Consider the following 23542-nt stretch of genomic DNA (forward strand, 5'->3'; position numbering starts at 1 on the left):
GAGAATACCATATTCATGGACTTGCAAAGTTAACAATGAAATCAGATGCCTGCACTCGACCTTGAGATTAAAAGCCTAGGATAACACTTTAATACTTTTCCCTACATAACACAGCATATGATAATATAATTTTTATTATCTATAAATTATGGAATAGTCTTTGAACCCAGGAATGGATTTATCTTATTCCCTGACTGCACAGTCAGTCATACTGTTTTGTTTTGTTTTGTTTTGTTTTTTTCATTTGTTTGTTTGTTTGAGACAGGGTTTCACTGTTTAGCCCAGGCTGACCTGGAATTCAGGGGACCCTTCCTGCCTTAGCCTTAGTGGTAGGATTCCAGGTATGGCCATTGTGCCCAGTTCAGCTTGGCTTCCTAAGGCAAGGATGCTATTACCACCAATCTTTCAGAGCTCTGCTATGGTAGCCATTCATGGATTTGTTTTGTCTGGGCCTTTCCTTCTGTGGTTGGTAGCAGTCTGGATGTGGTACTTAACCTATGCACTGTTTTTGTTAGTTCACTTTTTAAGTAAAAGTGACAAAACAGTTAGAGAGAATGGCCTTTTCTGAGTCCTGTTAAATGGGAAACCAAGCGCTTTATGTATCGTCTTAAAGATACTACGAGCATGGCTTGTGAGAACCCAAAAATCAGGCTGTGAAGCTGAAAAGAGCCCTACACTGGAATTTAGGAGAAACCTGGGTTCTAAGCCTGGTTCTTAGGCGCTTGACCTCATGTGACTATTTGTGTCTTCCTGAAGGATTTGTTCTAGAAGGATAGGGATGCCAAGGCACTGTGCAAGTGCAAATAATTAACATGGCTGCCTGTTTAAGGTCCAGTAATCACTCTCTGTATCTCAGGGTTCGTTTCTAAAGTTCTTCATGACAGTCTGCTTGTCTATAACTGCTAGTTGTATATGCCTTGATTTTAAGAAGCCCTGAACACTCAGGCAACCAGTCTTATATATGCCTATTTCTGTGTATCCAAAGAAGATAAACAGGATGCTTTGACGTCTAAGTAGCAGGTAAGCAATGAACTGGAAAAGTTGAAACTATAAATATCAACATGGCTGCTCAAGGGTCAGCTGTCTGCCCTAAAGCCCAGCCTTTTAGCCCTGTTGAGCTGAAGTGAGCCACTTCTGGAACCTCAGTGGGAAAGTGCAGGGACCTCACAGAACTATCAGACTATGTGACAGATGTGGCTGCTAGCTATTTAGACAAATCTGAAGTACTGAACAAATAGTCTGTGTGTCTTGAAAATTACCCTCTTAACTTTTCGTAAATGAATTCAGGTTGTTTTGCTGTGGTGTATCAGGCACTTGCTTATTTAAACATTTTCCTGATTAGGGATCATTTATCTTTCCACTGTTTTACCGAGAGTCATTAGTCCTGCCTTCGGTTCCAGCTCTGCTTTGCTCTGCGTTATATTAAATCATCAGCACAGGAAATCGTGCTTCCTGTCTGTGGCTCTGAGAAGCAGCTTGACACAAATTAGTTAAAAGGCAGAAGAAAAAAATCCCCGCTGCAAATCTATTCGACTTTCACCTCAAACATTAAATGAAAACATACAGCACACATACACACGGGTAATTGTGATTGCCCCAACTCCTCATTGCCAAATTTGCTTACTTTCATGAAATGTCCAAACACCCACCTACAGAATATTCTTCTCAGGAGGGGGAAGCTCTGCCAGTTATCTTGAGAGAGACCTCACATAAGAGTTATGGGGAAGGAGACTTCAATTAAGACCTGAACTCCAAGGTCAGAGACTAATAGGAGCAGGGAGAAAACCAACTATCACAATGTGCTGTATTCTCAGGAAGTGATGGCGGTCTCTGCTAGAAGTGTAGCTTTTGCATCTACCAGAAATGAGTGGCAGATACCCTACAATGATCACTTTTCTTGAGTATTATTATTGTGCCTCTATTTTCCTATGTATAAAAACACTTTGCATCTATAATATATACTTCTAGATTATGTATATTTTTTCAAATAGAGAATAAGTTATATTTTTTTTTCAAATAGAGAATGAAACCTTCTTAAAACAATGTACTTACAGTCTCATGGCATCTCAATACCCAAGCCTTTCTGTTCGTTCCAGATGTGTCCTGTTAAGTACAAAGAAACAGACCTAATAAATCAACAGCCCTATTCCATGCAGGGAAGCTGGGTTTTTTTTTTTTTTTAATTCAGTTTCGGTTGATAAAATGAGAGAGTCAGTGATAGAATCACAACTAGCAAAAGTAGTCTCAAATTCTACCTATTCTATAAACTGGTATTCCATCAGAACGCATACATGCTGAAGATGGGCTCTCTCTGTCTTCCTGGCCTGTGGCCTTTCACCCCTGAAGCAGGAATGGCAGCTCAGCCTCCTGAAAAGGAATATGTTTCAGCCAGTTTCATAAAGTTCAGGATTCAGTGGGCAGTTTCCTTTGAAAGTTTACATTAAGTGTTCTGCCACTCAGCTCTCCATATGGAATTGTTTAAGAAGTTTAAAGCCAGGCAATAAATGCCTGGCCTCAGACATACTGTAAGCCTTTGTCTATTGAAACCCAGCAGCTGTTTCACTACTTAAACATACCAGGTAAAGGCGGCAGCACAAAGGAACAGCGAGTTTATAACAGGCGGCCACAAGTTAAAGTCACAGCAGCAAAGTTGTGTGGGACTTTAAGACTAGCACCCATAATGGCCCATGATGATGGTGTCTCCCCCATAGTTCACCCCACCGGGAGTGCTCCATCATGGAATGAGGGAACCCCATGTAGGGTGGGTAGTTTTGATTGAACCCCTGGGACATTTGTTCTCTTCCATATCTTATACATGGAGAACTGAGGCACAGAAGGGCTAAGTGACTTGCCCAAGATTGCACAGCTAGGGGTTTCAGGGTCTTCTCCTCTGCCTGATGCTGTTTGTAATCCAGCAGCAGAAAGGGTGCATGGGGTTGGGAGCGAGAACTCAAACCTACTGAGAGAGCTTCTATCTCCCCAGACAGTTCCTATGACTTAAAGATTTAATTAGCGTTCATTTGAACATGAGAAATAGTGTCTTAAATCTTAAAACATCATGTCTCACAATTAAACTCACCAAATACAAAGTAGAATGAATTCTTTAAAGAAAAACAAAAACAAAAACCAACACTGAAGTCATGAAACCCAGAGGCATTTCACACTTGGAGTGGTGCTACTGAGTCCCCAAGGCCCCTGCGTGGCCACCATGACCCTCCTTGTCATCCACTCTTTGGTGGAAAGGTAGTATTATGTATCCTAGTTTTAAAACATGTCCTTCATGCCAAACCATTATTCTATCATTTAGACCAAGATCCAGTTGTAGAGGTCAAACACAGCATCTGCCCCCCAACCCCTTCCAAAAAAAAAAAAAAAGTTCATGAGAGGCTCCCTGTTCCTTGAAACACTCCCACTCTTCCTTATATTTTGCCCATCTTTGGACTTTGGATCTCACAGATTGTGCATTTTTTCTGACCTCCTTTGTCTGAATTTTGAGTCCATGGAGGTTGTATTTTGCAGAAGAAAAAGGACAGAACTAAATCCACCAGAGGGTTTGGGGGAGGGGGGAGGGGGGAGGACGATGACCTGAGTGTCACATCCCCAGATGAACAAAATAAAATTACTCAGTGAAAAACTTTATACATGTGAGCAACCAAATCACCCTCTTTCACACAGAGACTATCCTGTAGGAAATGGTCTCCTAGGCAACCGAACTGTCTCCTGGTGAAGGTGTTAAAATGGCTCAGTCATAACAAAGAAAATTAAGATAAGAGCCAGACATCTTCCAGGGGACTAGGGAAGGGTTAAAAGTTAGAAGGAGGAAAACATGTGGAACATTTTTAATGACCTCACATTCCTTTACACTGAGCAGTGGGACATGGTGTGGTAATGCCTGTTTATTTAGCCTGCAGAGTTTGAGCTGGAATGGGATTTTGTGTGTGAGAATTTTTGTGAGCCACACAAAGATGTATAGGTTATAAGGTGTTATAATTAAAAGCATAAATATTGCTCCAAATCTCCCATCCAAGTATAATTGGTCTGTTCTGTTCTCTGAGGTATTTTCCAAATACTATCACCTAAGAGAGATCCACTGGGTATCTAATTGTGTTGTACAGTCCCTGACTTAAATACTTGTGGCACTGACACCCAAACAGCTCAGAAAGCCCCAAAGTGTCTGAACTGCACCCCTATCAACTGGAGTTGTTGTTCCAAAATCTACTTGTAGCATTCCAAGGCAAGTCTAGGCTAGGCTACCTAGAAGACAGCCTAAACTTTTCCTTACATCCAAAATAAAATGTTAGCCCATTCTGGGTCTCTAAGCATGTATCTTGACAGTCACACTATTGCAGTAGTTCTTTGTAGTTCCCTGCCTCTGTCTGCCCAATGCCAATATAGCCCACTTACAGGGAAAACAATAGCAACGTGTCTTTCTTCTTACCAATATCCGTCATTTCTTCAGAACATTGACAAATGAAAGAATAATGGTCAACAGGTAAGCTTCAGTGTGTAATATCAGGGCTCCTTATTGTTTCATTCCATAATTGAACTGTTGATTCATAATTCATATCTGCTTCAGAGTTATTCTGGGATCATCTTTTTAAATTGTATTTAATGGCTTCTAAGTGATACTCCAGAAAGATGTGAAGCTTCAAAAGGAGCTCAACCCTACTGATGACTGATGCCAGGGAAATCGTCTAGTTTTGAGTTTTAAGTTGTACCTCATATCCAAGTGCACACAAACACACCCCACAAAGGAAGTTCTGTGCAAATGTCTCTGCTTCCATGAGTACCTGAATGTGTCTTCAAAGACCATGAAATATTTCTAAGGCCAAGTTTTCTACCTTTCCTGAAGTTCCGACTTTCCTTTTTTGCCATTTGGTTTTCAGTTATCAATGCCAGAGACATCTTTCAGTGGTTTTCTTTCTCACCCTTTTCATGTAGACACCAGCAGATGGTTTTCCCTATGTAATGTTATTCACAATTGCCCATCTTTTCCATCCTGTGGCACTGATAAATCCTAATCAGTCCATGAGTAAACAATCATCTCCTATTGGGCCTGTCTCTACTACTAAGCTTGCATTTTTTCCCTGTTAAAACAGGATTACTTTTTCTAAAGACTTGTTTCACTTGTCAAGAGACTTTCAATTGTGTCATACTGCCAAAGAGATAAAGTTTAAATACTTTTCATTAGTACCAGAGAGCTCATATTTTGCCCTAGACTTACTTATCAAAATTACTTTCTACACCCACCAGTCAGTCCACTGAATACAGTGTAATTGCATCTCTCCCATGTTTGACTCACTTTTGGTTTACACAATGTGTGCAGGGAACTCTGTTGATTCCACCACAATAAGACTAATTCAGCCAATGCTCTTACAAATAGAGTTATCTACATATTTGAAATCTTTACCCCCACCAAAAATGAAACTGGTCTTCCCTCCCCTCTCAAGAAATAATATCCACCATTTCCCCAAGCTGGACTTAAGTCTCTGCTCACTCTGGGCAAGTAATGAGTTCAACCAGTTATCTGTCTTCCCATTTGGGGCTGTGGTTTATGTGTGTATTCACCCACAGTGCTACAGTGCTCTTGCCAAAGGACAACTTTCAAGGAATCAAGTCCTTGCTCTCTATCCATTATCTGAAACCCAGGGATCAGACTCAAGTTCTGACTGTACAGTAACTGTCTTTACCACCTTGAAAGCTCATCAACATGTATTCTGGGTCAGTCTATCTTTGCAAATTCCCACACTGCCCAGGAAATCACAAAGGTCAGACAGGAATGACACCACAGAGATGCATGCAACCCAGCCCACTGTGATCGTAGCCTTGGACCAGGACTGTAAGTTGTATTCACAGTGAGTGGCTCATGCTAACATCTGAGGATTGTATACCAGTAAAACTGGACTGCCTTCCTTCCAATGGTATGAACTACATACTCAAGCGCTACACAAAGAATATAGGAATACATCACATCCCTTTGGCCCATGTGACCGATTGACTTCACCTGTAGGTGCTAACTACCTGCAGGCCTGCCTGTTTACCCTCTTCCAGTGTTCTCAATCTTTAAAAATCCACTAAAAAATGAAACTGTGTTTTAGAATCTTCTCACTTGAGTAACAATCTTAACTACAATCCAGGAATCTTAACTGAGCACCTGATAGGTGACCTGTCATCATTCTGAATTTTAAACAAATACTCTTGCTTTGGCATTTTATCTAGATCTAAGTAATCCAGATAAGATGTAGCTTTCTCAAATAACAGAAGAGCTGAAAACTTTAAATTAGTTTATTTTTCTTGGTTTAAATTATCATACTTGCTAGCTGCTCTAAACAATGTTAAGCTGGTGGTACAGCTCAGTGGTGGAGGGTACACTTAGGTAAAAGGCCCTGAATTATGTGCTGGATGGTAGTGGCACATACCTTTAATCCCAGCACTCGGGAGGCAGGCAGATCTCTGAGTCTGAAACCAGCCTGGTCTACAGAGCAAATGAGTTCCAGAACAGCCAGGCTACACAGAGAAACCATGTCTTGAAACACACACACACACACACACAAAGAAGACAAAGAGAAGATGAAGTGTAAGTTGTGTTTTCTGAGCATTTAAACCCACGATATGGTTTCAGGAAACTGAATTAGCATTGGTTAGAAGATTTTAGGTTGACCTTACAGCTGTATGACCTTGGAAAAGTCACTGAAACACTCCCTAAATTTGTTTCTGTATCTGTGAAGTTTTAATTTTATTTCATCACTATGTGACAAAGTAAATCATATAACTTTTAAAGGAATTGATTTGCACATTCATTTTCTCACATTTAGTTTGACCATGCATTTATACTCACTCAATGATACTTGGACATTTTATCATAGATTTAGCTGATAGTTTCTCCTTAGTGACATATTAAGTGGCTGGCTGATGCCTAGATCTGATAAAGCATGGAGACTGGTCCTCTCTCCTTCTGAGTTATGTACTTTTTCTATTCCCATCCTGCTACAAGATCCTGTTCAACTAAGACAAATGTGCACCGTATCTGTGAAGCCTCATGTCCAGTCTTCATCACCATTAACTGACTTTGCAAACATCTAGAAAACAAATGTGTCTTTTACTTTGCATGTATGTGCAGTTATAATTAGTATTTAATATCCATTTATCCATACTAATTTTGATTTTCCTCTATCCTGAAAACTCCAATATTTGATTATTTTGATAAAATGTAGCTAAAAGATTAGAAAACTTGTTGAACTACAAAACTTTCTTTGAATCACCATTTTCTATAGAAAATAATGCTGCTTACCTCACAGGACCTTCCTGTTGAATAAGCCAAACAGCCCCTGAGAATCTCATGAAACCTTCCCAGAGCTAATGAGCCTTACTCATGTGGTAGCAAGAAGAGTCTAACCTTTCTTCAGCTATCTTACCATCATTGTTTTGAAAGACCAAAGGTAGAGGGGAAAACTTTCTGTGTACCAATGCAATGGCAAATAAAATAGTTGTATGGCATTTCCCTTTTCTCAGGGGTGGGAAACATTTGTGGGCTATATCCACAGAGTCTGTGTTTATTCCTTCGTATTTTAATTTTTCTTACAGGTTAAAGACTTCATCAACTCTGAGCTCCTAGCACAACTATATTCTTCTGAGGACCAAAACACTCTGATGGAAGAGTCTGCTGAGCAGGCTCAGCGCCGGGATGAGATGCTCCGAATGTACCAGGCCCTGAAAGAAGCCCTTGTGATCATTGGTGACATCAACACAGCCACTGTGTCAACCCCAGCTCCACCTCCAGTAGATGACTCCTGGCTCCAGCATTCCCGGAGGTAAGGAGGAAGCTCCACAGCACCTGAGCTCTACTGAGCTTGTCCACTCTGTTTGCAAGGATGCTTTCCCAAGCCAATACGGACCCAAAAGCAAACGGGAAAAAAGTTCAGGAGGAGTCCAAGTGTATCAACAATTCTTTTCATGAACAAAGCTTGATGAATCTTTACAATGAAACTTGATAGGCTATCTTAGTTTCTATTGCTGTAAAGAAGATACCATGACCATGGCAACTTTTATAAAGGAAAGCATTTAATTGAGGTGGCTGCTTACAATTCAGAGGTTCCGTCCATTTTCATTGTGGTGGGGAGCATGGTGGCATGCAGGCAGACATGGTGCTGGTAATGTCTTGATCCTTAGGCAACAGGAAATGGTCTGTCTGTCACACTGAGGGAAGCTTGAGCAAAAGAGGTCTCAAGCCCACCCCCACAGTGACATAGTTCCTCCAACAAGGACACACCTCCTAATAGTGTCATTTCCTTTGGGGGTCATTTTCTTTCAAACACATAGTCATTAAAAGAGTAAAATAGTGCTAGTTTCCCCAAATGGAAAGATAAGCTTAAGATGGGATTGTGTCATTATGATACACACACACACGCCAATGAGAAAATATCCACATACCTCTATGTTTAAAAGAAACACCAGCAATCGGTACTGATTGTTTCCAGAGAGTGGGGAAGGAAACCAAAGTCTCAGCACTTATCCTTTTATGTATGTGGACCTCTAATATACATCTAAGTTAGATAGCCAAAAATAAGTTAATTTTAAAAAGCGGTCAGGAAATTACAAAAACTGTTTTTTAGAAAGATTAATTTAAAAGAAGGAAGAGTGCACAAATGAAAACTTTGTTTCTTTTTTCAGGTCACCTCCTCCAAGCCCCACCACCCAAAGGCGGCCAACTCTAAGTGCTCCCCTCACCAGGCCAACATCTGGCCGTGGACCAGCCCCTGCCATTCCATCTCCAGGTCCCCACTCCGGGGCTCCCCCAGTCCCATTCCGCCCTGGCCCATTACCTCCTTTTCCCAACAGTAGTGACTCCTTTGGAACCCCTCCACAAGTTCCATCCAGGCCCACGAGGGCGCCGCCCAGTGTTCCCAGGTAAGCATGCTGTGCTGCAGGCTCCCCAAGATCCCCCTGGGTTCTCTTCTCATTGTAACAGACAACATTTATTGGAAAAAACAAAACAAAACAAAACTTTGCAAACATTTTACAATATATGTTTTCAATTTTCACACTGGCTGTTGGGGCAGTGAGCACAAGACAAATAATGGCGCCTAAGCCCATTAAGATATCCTGTGTGATCATCGGATCCTCTCATTTACCACCTGGCACAGATCTGAGAGTCTCATTTTTGAGACCAAAGCAAATGGGACCCAGTGAGTGGCATTTTTACCAGCCCAGTGGTAGTGCCTGACCCAGGGCTTTGAAAGAAACAGCTGTGGCTGAGTTGTGGCAAACTGTGTGTAGGTCATGAGGGGTGCATGGACTAAGATCTTGCCTTCTCCATCACCCAAAGAAATCTAGAAAACCACTGACTCAAGGAACTTTATCCATCTACCCTCTGCACTATGACCCCAATATCACTAACTTTAATGTAAACTAAGTATAGTCTAGCCAATTAATCTGCAATTGTTTTGAAATCTACAGAGATTGTAATATAGACCCTAAGGATTACATATCAGATAGACTGCTGTGCAATTGAACAATTTTGACAATTCTAAGCAGATTTTATGGTCTAGTTGTCAAACAATATAAACTAATCAGTAATGGAACTTGAAACATACTGAGTTAAAGTTATATTCTTACCTTCATCCATGTAGCCAATATACAGTTATTTCTGTCATTTTTAAAGGATATAAGGTACTATGGAGTTTTATCCCACAACAAAAGGAAATTTAAAGACAGAAGTATCCCATGTGTGAAGCTAAACATTGTAATTCAGAGAATTAGAATAACCATATGCCCCATTAAGCAAAATCTGACTATGTCTGTCACACACAGTCCTGTCCACCCATCCATGGTGCACCTTTGTGACCATGGTGTTTGTAGTTGATCCTCAAGGCTTGAGGGGTAGTGGACACAGGAACAGAACCCCCAACTGGTAGACAAAGGGTATGCAAGTGAAGTCATAAGATCTGGGTGACTCATTCACCTCCAAGACCTAAGTCCCTGATCTAGGAAACAAAGAAAATGCAGACTTGTGGTTCAGATCTTAAGATGTGACAATACTATTGGACTTCTGATTTGCTCAATTTCTAGTAATATTTATTTTGCTCTCAATATGTGTTGTCCCAAAAGCTTCACACATACCTTTTTTATCTAAGGTTCGTGCATCCAATAAAATAGCCTAGTATTTACATTTGCAGATAGACAGTGAGGTAAAACAGCTTGCCCAGTGCAACTCCACCAGGCTCTAATCCCTAACTAGCAGCCTGACTTAAGAGCCCAGATTCAACCACCACAGTAGCGTCTGGCACAGGGGCCCTCAGAGTCTGACATCTCAGCTATGGTGGCTCTCCTGTACATTGGAGGATGGTTAACAGCATCACTGGCCTCCAGTCACTAGCTGTCAGTTGTGACTACTGAAAATACATACTGGCTGCTGTCCCTCAGGGAAGCAAAGCCCTACTCTACTTGTTAACCAAAGTGTGTTCAGAAGAATTTCCTTAACACATCAAAAACGTGCATTTCAACATTGAATGTTGCCTACAAGCAAGATCAACTTCATTGTTTTAGAAAACCTCAAATTGACTGGGAAAGTGTCTGCCGCTGTGCCAGGATGGTATGGAGACTGTGAGGAGAAAGGGGGTGGAGGGGATGCGAGAGTGGGAAGGCAAAGTCCCCAGGGAGCCTTGAACTCTGCTGTTTTGTCTGTTTTACCATGAGAAGGAGCCAGAGGGACCTGTGGTGATGCTGCGCTCAGAAATGGGTATGCAAGTCTTGCCTGCTCGCTTGACCGCTTTTCTTCTTGGTTTCCAATAAGCTAACTTGCCAGTGCTCTTAACTTCGCATGTTAAGTAGCGTGGAGTTTAGCTTTGGTATTTTTGAGCTTATATGCAGTCAGAAGTGTGGAAGTCAGTAAGTCATGCTGAGTTGCCAAGGAGGGGGTGCCACCAGGTTTAAGGAGTCCTCGCTCATCAGAGAATTTGTAGGACAACAGTTAAGCTATTCAAAATTTTTAGAATGCTCTCAAGTTAAAGCCAGACTTAACTTGATCTGGCTTTGTGTACCACTCCAAATTTAAAACAGAAATGCAGAGTTTGAATTGAAAAAGCAAACGCTCGTAGTTTGTGCTGAACTCTCAAGATTGAGGCCAGCGAAGCAGGCTGAGAGGGAATCCCTGTGGTGGAAGCCACCTGAGCTGAGCTGGAGGCCGGTCAGGGTCCCGACGCCTGTTACAGCCTTGCTTTAGATGGAAGATTCTGAACACACGTCTGTTTTTAATAAAGCCAGAGCAGGAATCCTACCAAATGCAAGCCAGAAATGGGGTTTAAGATTTCAAAAGAGAGAGAGAGAATGAAGAACAGTCTATATATTCTCTTCCATAATTTACTTCCATTTTCATTTTCTCTAAAAAAAAAAAAAAAAATAGAGATGGCCCCCTATCCATCATCTCCAGGAAAATAATGCTCAGCTTTTCAAAGACAACATCTGATTCCCCCTACCCACCCACAACAAAGTCCTTTGCTTTTTTAAGGGACCTTCCTCCTTTTTCAACCAGAAATTCACAATATGACAGCATAGCACAGGAGGTGTCCCTCTGTTTCCCTGCTGACCTTTTAGTATTACAAAGGCAGTAAACTGAACTTCTAGCGGCAAAAGATTCAGACACCCTAGTGTTTGTCTGGGGAGTTTTCCTTCTGATATTTTGAGTGAATTAGCAGCTGGTGATTCTTATTTTCACTGTATTCCAAGACTGTCAGAGCCCTGGCATGGCACAGGAACCTTGACTGCACTGTCTTTCTAACCAGCATCTTTACCCTGTATTTCCATTTCAATGTAAAAGGAGAGGTGGGGGCAAGGTGGTGGAGTCATCTTTTGGCTCAACTTCTCAGGCTATTCTGGTTTCTGTGTTTGGAGCCTTTTGGTGGGAGAGCAGGAAATCCTGCACACTGCACGCCTGTTTTAATTAATTCCACCCGAACTGAGGAGCATCCCAGAGAGACCCACTAGCACGGATGTTTCTGTCATTAGTAAGCTGAGTGTACACAAATCCATGATCTTTGAGACAATTTTTCATGGCTTGACTATCTGTATTTGAGTTCTCTGACAGGACAAAACCCTGTTTGAAAATCCACACCACAGCCACAGCTCTTTGTTTAGAAGGATGGTCTCAAGCAGATAGCACTACCCCTTTTGACTCCTGGTTCTCTTAATTTCAGATCCCAATCATCATCAGACGCCGACTTCAGAGTTAGAATAGCTATTTTCAGTTACTGATTCTTAAAATTAGTTAATTGGAGATTACAGCCTTTGACATTAACAGAACAAATTAGCTGAATCGGAGTGTGTGTTTCCTGGCAATAGCTAACTCTGGCACTGTTTCCACTTATTTGTCATCTCCCCTTCTCTTGGACAAAGCTGTTTTGCAATGGTCAGAAGGGACAAGGGTGAGAGGAGGGGTCGATAGCCAAGGAAGAACTAACTTCCTTTACCTCATCACTCAATCTTCCACTTTGGAAAAGCTGAACTAGACAGGCACTTTCTTTCCCCAGCCATCTCTGACAGTTTTTGAAAAATGGCCAGGCCTGGTTCACTCCATGTGGTTTTTACTTCAGCTCACCTGGCTGATGGAAACCAAGAAATGGCCCTTTGTAAGCTGCACGACAAAGACAAAGCCCCCACAGACTGTGGGTAGCCCCAGGGCAGCATCAAGACTTGCCCAGAGTTTCTCACTGATGTCTTCTATGGTTTCCTTGACTTAAGATAGCACACAGGGAACCCTACATTTCAGCATCCTTATAACTAATCCAGCCATGCATAAACCCCTTTCCAAAGATGTGACAGATGCCCCTATATTACAAAAGTTGAGGCCAATCGGTTTTCATCATAATTTACTTTTAAATGTTTGATCTCTATGGTCTGCATTATCTAACCCTAATCCCAACTCATTCATTTTGTTCTTATACATTACAGTTAATACACAACATCCCTTTTATTTGGGGGTCTTGTTAGCCAGTCCCCTAAATTCAAACCACAAACCCATCAACTCTTATATCTTTGCATCCCTCACATCAAGGTTTGGTGCCATGAAGGAGGAAGCTGCCGAGCCTTGAAGTCGTACAAGGGCTCAATGTACATGGAAATTAAGCAACCCGTGTGACTAGCCTGGGTGTCATTCCCCTGCGGTCACACATGGAAACATCCTGACTTACCCACTCTTCTCCTGAATAGCCCTCCAAAATTGTGATGTTTTTAGCAGCCAAGTGTCATTTGGACAAAAGATGAAATCACCTTATGCTTTGTGATGTCAGCTGTGAGCTTGCTGTTCTCCTTAAAGAAAAAAATAAAAATTACAATCAGATATTCTGATTTATCAGGGAACTGTTTTTTTTTTTAGCAACTAGATTTAAAAGTTAAAAACATATTACTCAAAAATATAATTGTTAAAAACAGAACAGCTTTGAGTTGTTATAACAAACAAAGGCATCTTGTGAGGCAACCATATTATAAAAATTTGGTACCGAAACCTCCAAATGTAATTAATAATTTGCTGCAGGTTCAACATGAATCGGCATGATGAGTTCATGGTACTTTAATGAAACTAAAATTTCAGCCACTGTTCACTAAAGAAAACATCCACTTTAAGGCCCTCTGTTACGTATACCACCCAAAGCCCATTCTGTTTACCTGACTATTCTTAATCTAGTGTACTGTGTCAACTCATCACGATGTACTATTTCACTGAAATAAAACAATGGTTACTGTTAAAGATTTTCATTCTTTAGGTCCTGTTCTCAGTATGGTTTAAGTGATAGTCGGATTATCTTGGCGGTTTCCTCCTTGGGTCTAGCAGAGTCTATTTTACACAGACCAGATGACTAGCAGTGTTTAGGTGAGGCCCACACATGCCACATAAGTATCCCAAAGGTCAGAATTTGTGAACTGTGTGGAAGTGTCTAGGTATACATCAGTTTGCCTTTCTGTTTTGTGTCCCTTGTCTTTTCCACATATCTTACCCTGTGGGGGAGTAAAAGCAAAAAACGGGGAAATAAGACTTACCTAATGTAAAACACAAATACCATAAATGCAAACAGAAGACAGCTCATCCTCCCCTAAGCTGCTGTTGGCCCAGCAGTGGTGACAGGCATCCAGTTAAGCAAACACAACTGCTTCTATGCCTTATGTCAATAACAAATAGCTCTAAGTCGCTAAGCTAAGTCACTGCAGCACAATCTCTTTGGCATTTAAGAGTGCCCAGTTCTGCCCTGGGTTTCACCTGATAGATGGAGAAAGACAGCCAAGACAGGAGTCTGGCAAATGACGCTCTGGCCGAGGAGAATGCACACTTGATGATTGTTTTTCCTGTGGTTAGTCAGCAGCACTGTCACCAGCTGGAATCTGCTGAATATTCCTATATACAAACTGATGTCAGCTCAGAGAAATGGAAAAAATACCCTACCCAGTGTAAGCAGACACGCCACACTTATGGACGCACATAAGCCAGCTAGGACTGCTCTTTCGCCATGCTCTTTCATCTCTTCACTGAAAGACAAGTATGACTTTCAAGAAACCTTCACACTCACACTCCTGGTTAGATATTCTTCAAAGGCTTCAGAGACTCTCGTGATGTATGATTTTGTGGCTCTTTCATGTCTAGCTTTTAGTCAGGCAGCAAACAATGAGAAGAGGCTTTTATACCCTTTCCTCTTACTCAGCAGCTACTAGAAGAGATTAAAAGTGAGACTTAGATAAGCCTTAGATAAGACAGCTGGGAAATTAAAAATGAAAATGTAAATAAGGCATCTTTCCCTGTGAATGTGCCTGGGACGCCTAACTCCAGCAGTAAAATAAAGGAGGTGAGGACCTAGCTGAGGGTTGGATGGCTTTGCCTGCTTGTCATAGTTTTTATTGCTGCTCCAACATAGAATTTTAAAGTACCCAACATTGAAATTCCTTAGCTTATTCATGCCAACATATTGTAAGCATTGTCTGGGGGGAACCCTCTGAATCTAAACACATATTTACACCCTTTAGTTGCCAAATGGACTCCATCTGGTTCACTGATGTTGCCAAAGAGATATTACACTTTTGGTCAGGCTAGAATTTTCAGTGCCAGAGCAGGGGTTTCTGGGAAGGCTCTTGGTCTGAGAGACACTACATGCTTGTAGATGCCACATTACTTGAGTATTTATGTTTTGATCACATGGCAACTCTAACCCAAAATAGAATTCCAACGTAGGACAATGTTGAAAGCCACGAGGTTTTCAAGCACCCTCTCCCTGGCATGGTTCATTCTTCACATCTGGCTGTTCTTCAGGCATCAGAGCCACATGATAGGCAAAACCACAAATGCCAAGTGCTCCAATTTCTTATTTTTAACCATTCCCATAAGCACTGAGAAATATCCACTCTTGTTTTTCAGTCAAAATAATCAGTTCACACAAGTCACATGAACTCATTCCATCCACAGGCCTGGGGCAAGGGGAGGGTGTGGGACAGGGGGTAATGAAAATGGCAATTACCCAAATTCTCCATGTCTCAGCATCAGTGTGAGGGCAGAGCCCTCAATTTCAGTTACTCAGAGGGGAAATTTCCCATCCTTGGGATGATCTAAGCACCAGAAAATGAGACAAGGTATAATTACTCTCCTCACTGCTCTTGTAGGAACCCCATAAATGTACAGGCAGCGTGAGATTCACCAATAAGCACCACTCTTTCCCTGTTTCTTTGATGGGAAAGCTGGTATAAAAACAGAGAAAGAAAGAAGAAAATAAAGACTAAAACATCATACTCTACACCACAGACATATCCAAAGCTTTGATGGAAAATTTGGCAACTAAAAGGTGGACATGATGGCACATACCTATTGCCCCATAACTTGGGGAGGCTCAGGCAGAAGGATCATGAGTTTGAAGCCAACCTGGGCTACATAGTGAGTTCAGGCCATCACAATAGTAAGATCCTCCCTTCCCTGATCTCTACCACACTGCCTCCAAAAAAAAAAAAAAAAAAAAAAAAAAAAAAAAAAAAAAAAAGGTAGGCAGTGTGGGAAGGCCTCAGGTGGCTTTCAGTATAATCTGGGAAATGGTCTTATTCTACAACCAAATATACCACTTGCCTCCACCATGTAAACATGTGCTTTAGATATTCAGAAGCAACATAGTCTAGAAGTATCTTTCATCTGCATACTTCAATATAGCATTCATTTGTAAGTACATCTCTTAATTATTGTATATTTCATCTAGCATGAAACCTCTTACAACAGTGAGGAGAAAGCCTGTTTTGGCTATTTTGTTTTGTTTTTCCACTCTTTCCTTGAACTTACCATTTACCTACCTCCAGCCTTGATTTCATAACCTTCCTGCCTCCATCTCCCAAGTGTTCAGATTATACAAGTACTCCTATAGCCCAGTGAGAAAGACATTTATTGCACTTTGTAACGCCTTGTGTTATTTTCTTGACAATAGATACTGAATGATATAAAATGCATTCTAGACCATGCGTATTTGTTTGAGTTCATAATGTGATTATCCTCAAAGGTAATTTTAAGACTGAATGAAATTTTTCCTTCTAGTTAATCTTCCTTTAAGTATCATGCCCCAGGGCCTACACCACAAGACATTCCCGCTCTCTGCTACTACAATTGCATTCACAAGGAAAAACTGTAAAAACTGAGCCAAATATCCACTGGTTTTTAAAAAACACTCCCTATAGTGTCAGAATCTATTTTAATAACTAAAATAATAAACCTTCATGTGAGGCAAGTTCTACAGTATCTTAATTATTGGCTTCTGGGGTGAAAAATTAAGGAAACATTAGTGAATGTGTTAACTAGACAAAGCATGGCAGGAATTTCCCTCCACATATCTAGGACGGAAAGCAAAATAAAATCCATGCTGTGTATGTAAACCACCAGCATGAGAGCCAACTTCAAATTTTAGAACTCCCAATAAATAGCATCCCTCAGAAAAATCCCTGTAACTCATCAGGAGACTTTGGTTAACCCAGTGAAATGCTCTATAGTTCAGTTCAGGAATCTGTAGTGAACAGCTGTTGATTGTTTGTCCATGATGTATAGTGGCTAGTGTTCTGCCCTACAATGTAATTATTTAAGTTGCCTTAATACTTCCAATACTCTGTTACTCTATCAACATCTTAATATTTAATACTTGAAAGCCAGACAGAATCTTTAGCTTTAAAAAACACATGATTATCTTCGAACAAGCACATTGAGGTGATGCTTTTTTATTTTTTCTTCAAATTATGGTCTCACAGCTTTTTCTCTGTTTTTACTCAAGGCCTTTTCTCCATGAGTCTATTTGGTATATACTGTTAATTCATAGTCTTCCAGGTGATGGACAGTACATGGGAACACTCATGCCAGTGTCACTTACCAGTCCTACTATATTGTTCACAAGTCCCCTTTCCTGCAGGATGAGGAATTTCAGTAAAAGTAGTCGAGAGATACCCACAAGAAACCTTTGCAATTTACAAGTGTTCCATTGGTCTGTGTACCCTGTTTGCAGTTTTCATTTGAAATGCTGTTTTCATCATAGGAATTTGCATATTTTACTTTTCCCCCTGTAGAGTCTATACCATTTGATAAAATGAAAGCACATCTTCCAGCGTAATTCCATGAGAGTACAGAAGATAGCACTGTTGTCTCTCATTCAGAAAACCATGTTGAATTGGAAAAACAAGACTTAGGAACATCCCTCTTTACTGCCGTCCCCTTGCATCCCCCTCCTTTATTCATCTCTGTTCTGATTTCCTTTGTCACTCTGGCCCCACACATCATTATATAGAACAGTCTTCCGTTACTTATGGTGGACACCTGCCTTCTAGCTGTGCTTGGCAGGCTAGCAGGATGAGGTAATAATCAGAAGAGAATGTTCTGGTTCTTTAGCCGCATTCACGTACAATTTTACTCAAAACAGCTCTCTGCGGGTGAGAACAGAGCGGCTTTGAGATCCCTCTGTCTAACATTCTGTAGAAGCCTGGAAGAAGAAAACTGTAAATTTTTTTGATCCTTCTAGAATAATGGAAATATAAATGATATCTACCTTGGACCATCCTTTCAGAACTGTTTACACACAGATGTGCATGGAAACCAGACCCTCACATTTATAAACATTTTGGCTCTATTTTCTCCAAGTCCGGCCGTCATCCTAAGCACTTCCCCATGTGGCGGTACAGCACTGTTTTCCTAAGAGCATATTTTGTGAAGGATTTCTCCAGGGTGATGGCAGTCTTTGTAAGACAGATGCCTGAAGGACATATGGTTTCCATAGATTTTCTGTCTAGACTGGCTTTATTTACTGACTCTTGGTCTGAATTGGTCTAGTTAAAGTTTCTGCAGGAGCTTGTATAAAAATTTTAGATGTGGGCATACCATCAAGGTGTACAACAAAAACTTTGACTCATATTGGCAAGAGAGTAGAAGGGATCATTAAACGTTTTCCTTTAGGTTTAGCCATTCTGATCATGTTGAACATCCAGTCACCCATTCTGCCCTCAACCAGTATTCTTAGCAGTGTTCAGACTAAGGCCATAAATCCCTCACTGTTTTCCTGAGAAAATTCTTTGTGTTGCCATTGGTGTGTGTATATGTGTATGTGTGGGGGGGGAGGGGGGGATGTTTGAGAGCTAATTCCTTCTTTACATGGCCCAGGAGGCCTGTGATTTCTTGCCCTTTTAGTGCCAATTTTTACAAACACAACATTTTTCTGACTTGAAGAAAAAAAAGAAAGAAAGGAAGAAAGAAAGGAAAAAAGAAAGAAAGAAAGAAAGAAAACACCCAACAAGCCACCGAGTAAGGGACTCAACCACTTGGAATTTTAGTAGCCCCTTTAAGCAACAGTGAGAATTCAGTTTTAAAATGTGGTTTCTGAACCAGTGTTCAAGGCTGCTCTAGAAACAATAAGATCTTTTCAGAGGGAAAGAATAACTTCTAGGCTTACCCAGAAGTCGGCCTTGCTCCCTCTTTGGTAAGAGTGCCCCAAGCCTGTTTAACTGGTTCACAGCCTCAGCTTCATGGAAAGACTGTGGGACACTGCACCCCCCCAAGTGCTGTCACTTGGCCTATCACTGAGCATTTAATTGGTCTCCCTTACATATCTGTTCACTGACATGGCAGCTCACAAGGCACAATGCCTCTCTGTTTTTCTCTTTGCTTTTAATTTTTTTCTTTTGTTTTTAAATTTTGAGCTCTAAGGCAGATTAGAGCTCCCCCTGCTGGGTTTTTAGAGAACACTATTGAGTACACCATGAGTTCATACATGGCCATTCTTTGTCTCCACTTTTGCCACTCAAAGGTCAAGAAAAGTATTGTAGGGTGCATTTAAAACTGACCTTTTTGACTCACCAGGTGTCACCAAGCAGGAGTAAAGTGTTGCTGCAGCAAGGTCTTTTCTAAATCTTCATATTCCAACTTAGTTTGTTACAGTAAAGTAAGTTTTTCAAAAAGAATTAGCCTGCTCATCTTTCCAATTACACAGTTACTCTCTCTGAACCAAGGCTCTGAGCCCTATTCTTATGCCTGAAAGACATCCAAGGTCTCTCTCATCTTTCCTAAAGCAGAAGTAAGTTTCACTGTTTTATTCAGAGGTGCAGATTGTTGCCTTTTCCCTCCCTGTTCCTGCCTTTTTTTTTTCTTCCGTGACTTTAAAAGCCAGGGAACTGCAGATCCTGAAAGTGGGAACTTCTACTTCCCATAGCTGCCTCTGAGCACCTACTTCAGAGCCCCACTTCCTTCCACCAGATGGCAAGATCAGACAGACCCTCCCTCTCCTGGAGCCTGAGGGCCAGGGAAGGAAAGGGCAGAGGAGAAGGAGAATCAGGAAGGGTTCTTACTCCTCTACTATTAATAGGAATGGGTTCTATGGAACAGAGTCCCCAGAAACCTCTTTCTAGGGAAGGGAGGAAGAGAGGGTGGATGGATGGAGGGGGAGAAGAAGGACTGTAAGGAAGAGGGAGAAAGAAGAGGAAGGGGGAGGGAGGGAAATCACTGGAAGGAATGCCACCTGACTTAATTCAATATGCTTTAAATCTCCGGAAAACCAGGCCCTACTTCTGTTTTCTTATGTCTACCTCTCTCCATCGTCTTTACCCCCTTCCTCTCCTCAGCTTACCTGTTGTTAATGATATAGTACAGAGGCTGACATAGAAAGCAATCAGCAACTAGTCTTTTAAACATCACAGTTTCATACGCCTAAACATCCTCTAAACTCTCTAAGTTGTTTCATCACTTTATCTGGATGTGGGGCAAAAGAAGTCACTTAATGATACTTGTGATAAAGGGTGGATGATGTTTGATTTTCTAAACAGCAGACTTTTCCTGGCTTCCTTTCCTTTGCAGTCACCCATTTCTATTCCTGGAGCACCAGACCCTCAACTTTCTCTATGCTCTAGAAGTCTCTCTCTCTCTCTCTCTCTCTCTCTCTCTCTCTCTCTCTCTCTCTCTCTCTCTCTCTCTCTCTCTCTCTCTCTCTCTCTCTCTCTCTCTCTCTCTCTCTCTCTCTCTCTCTCTCTCTCTCTCTCTCTGACTCCAAGTGCCACTTGTACTCTGCCAGCACAGCTTTATATGAACATGAACATTTACCTGCTGTCATCACTACTAACCTGTCTCTGTCCTAACAAAAGAACCTTCCAGACAGTGACAAATCTTTCTTTGCAAATCTCTGTCAACATAGTACCTTATATATACATGGGGAAAGAAAGAATACAAAATGAGTTGACCTGTGATGCTTAATCAAAATTTACTTTGGAGGCTGCCCCTCCCACACTGTATTTTTAAAATAAATTTATTTATTTGTTTATTTTACATCCCATTCACAGTTTTCCCTCCCTCCTCTCTTCCCAGTGCCCACCCTCAATCTACTCCTCCATTGTTTCTGTTTAGGAAAGGGCAGGTCTCCCAGGAATATCAACAAAACATGGCTTATCAAGTTGAGGTATCAAGCATGTATCAAGGCTGGGCAAGGCAACTCAGTATGAGGAGTAGGGCCACACAGTGTATTTTACAAACTGATATAAATACACTTTCTTTCAGTTAAGTCTACTGAAATAATCTGAGTCAATGTTGTTGTAAAATCCTTTTCCTCATCTTCAGCTGAGACAGAGTTAATGTGAATGAATCATCATTGAAAAGCTGGGTTGTTTTTGTTGTTGTAGGCATATTGCCTCATACCTGTTAGGGAAATCTAAATCAGATCTACAGAGCAATCTAAATACATTTTAACAAACTGCATTTCATTTTTATTTATATCAGAGACTAACATATCAAGGTTAGTACATGCTTCTATCACCAAATTAAACATTGTGGACAATTTTCTCTTTATGTTGTCATTTTAAGTCCCATAAATTGATTCTGATGTTCCTAGTGATGTACATATATTATAAAATCAAGGGTTTATTCTTACAGGTGAACTATATGTCACCTCTTGGATGTAGTGAGTCATATTATCTTTAGACCCTTCAAATAGACTCCAAGTTTTATATACTTCCATACATCTACTACAAACTATTCTTAGATAACAATGAGCTTGATGACATTCCTTAAACCACAAAAGGCAAAAAAAAATGCCAGAGAGCAAGTACTCTTAGCATTGTTTGCAATAAAATTATAAAAAACCTTCCATTTGGGCAAAATAATGAGTATCACAGCATTTTTCTGAGTTTGGCTAAACACCATCAAAATATATAATACCTATTTTTAAAATTCCCCAAATAAGAACCCAAATACACTTTTTGCACCTGGTTTGCCATCAGAACGCAGGTGTTGTGAAAACCACTGCTAATTCAAATCCAATGTGGGAAAGGAAAAGACTCATATCAACATCGTTGTCATTAGACACGTAGATTCAGGCAACTCCACCACAACCGGCCACCTGATCTACAAATGTGGTGGAATCAACCAACTAACCATAGAAAAGTTTGAAAAGGAGGCTGCCGAAATGGGAAAAGGCTCCTTCAAGTATGCCTGGGTCTTGGACAAACTGAAAGCTGAGCGTGAGCATGGTATCAATCACTATTGACATCTCCCTGTGGGAATTTGAGACCAGCAAATACTACGTGACCATCATTGATGCCCCAGGACACAGAGACTTTATCAAAAACATGATTTACTGGCACTTCTCAGGCTGACTGTGCTGTCCTGATTGTTGCTGCTGGTGCTGGTGAATTTGAAGCTGGTATCTCCAAGAATAGGCAGACCCATGAGCATGTCCTCCTGGCTTACACCCTGGGTGTAAAACAGCTAATTGTTGGTGTCAACAAAATGGATTCCACCGAGCCACCTTACAGCCAGAAGAGATATGAGGAAATTGTGAAGGAAGTCATCACCTACATTAAGAAAATTGGCTACAACCCTGACACAGTAGCATTTGTGCCAATTTCTGATTGAAATGGTGATAACATGCTGGAGCCTAGTGCTAATATGCTTTGGTTCAAGGGATGGAAAGTCACCCGCCAAGATGGCAGCGCTAGTGGTACCACACTGCTGGAAGCTTTGGATTGTATCCTGTCACCAACTCGTCCCACTGACAAGCCACTGCGACTGCCCCTCCAGGGTGTCTATAAAATTGGTGGTATTGGGACTGTCCCTGTGGGCCGAGTAGAGGCTGGTGTTTTAAAATCTGGAATGGTGGTTACCTTTGCTCCAGTCAATGTCACAACAGAAGTGAAGTCTGTTGAACTGAACCGTGAAGCTTTGAGTGAAGCTCTTCCTGGAGACAATGTGGGCTTCAATGTAAAGAACGTGTCTGTCAAAGATGTCAGAACGTGGCAACGTTGCTAGTGACAGCAAAAATGACCCACCAATGGAAGCTGCTGGCTTCACTGCTCAGGTGATTATCCTGAACCATCCAGGCCAAATTAGTGCTGGCTATGCTTCTGTACTGGATTGTCACACAGCTCACATAGCATCCAAGTTTGCTGAGCTTAAGGAGAAGATTGATTGCCTTTCTGGTAAGAAGCTGGAAGATGGCCCTAAATTTTTGAAATCTGGTGATGCAGCCATCGTTGGTATGGTTCCTGGCAAGCCAATGTGTGTTGAGAGCATCTCTGACTATCCTCCACTGGGTCGTTTTGCTGTTCATGACATGAGGCAGACAGCTGCTGTGGATATCTTCAAAGCTGTGGACAAGAAGGCTGCTGGAGCTGGCAAAGTCACCAACTCTGCCCAGAAACCTCAGAAGGCTAAATGAATATCACCTCTAACACCTGCCACCCCAGTCTTAGTCAGTGGTGGAAGAATGGTCTCACAACTGTTTGTCTCAATTGGCCATTTAAGTTTAATAGTGAAAGACTAGTTAATGATAACAATGCATCGGAAAACCTTCAGGAGGAAAGGAGAATGTTTTGTGGACCGTGTGTGTGTGTGTGTGTGTGTGTGTGTGTGTGTGGCAGTTTTAAGTTATTAGTTTTCAAAATCAGTACTTTTTAATGGAAACAACTTGACCAAAAATTTGTCACAGAATTTTGAGACACATTAAAATACAAGTTTAATGGGAGAAAAAAATAATCCAAATACAATGTTGACACCCCAAACCCTGCATTCTGCAACTGCTCT

At 41.2% G+C, this 23542-nt stretch overlaps 1 protein-coding gene and 1 pseudogene across 4 annotated transcripts in view; both read left to right on the forward strand.

Annotated features, from left to right (window-relative positions):
* Dnm3 (dynamin 3) overlaps positions 1-23542 on the forward strand; it is a 473687-nt gene that overhangs the window by 444236 nt on the left and 5909 nt on the right. For 3 of the 4 annotated variants that reach the window (XM_027417219.2, XM_035445648.1, XM_027417220.2), the window contains 2 exons: positions 7585-7811; positions 8671-8907. In XM_027417219.2, the coding sequence (XP_027273020.1) occupies positions 7585-7811; positions 8671-8907 (464 nt within the window). Of the gene's footprint in view, positions 1-7584; positions 7812-8670; positions 8908-13048; positions 13086-23542 lie in introns of those variants that run through there. The other variant, XM_027417221.2, reaches the window with a different exon arrangement.
* On the forward strand, positions 21777-23177 carry LOC103160215 (annotated as a pseudogene).

This window comes from Cricetulus griseus, chromosome 5 (genome assembly GCF_003668045.3).
Source record: "Cricetulus griseus strain 17A/GY chromosome 5, alternate assembly CriGri-PICRH-1.0, whole genome shotgun sequence".
NCBI lineage: Eukaryota > Metazoa > Chordata > Mammalia > Rodentia > Cricetidae > Cricetulus > Cricetulus griseus.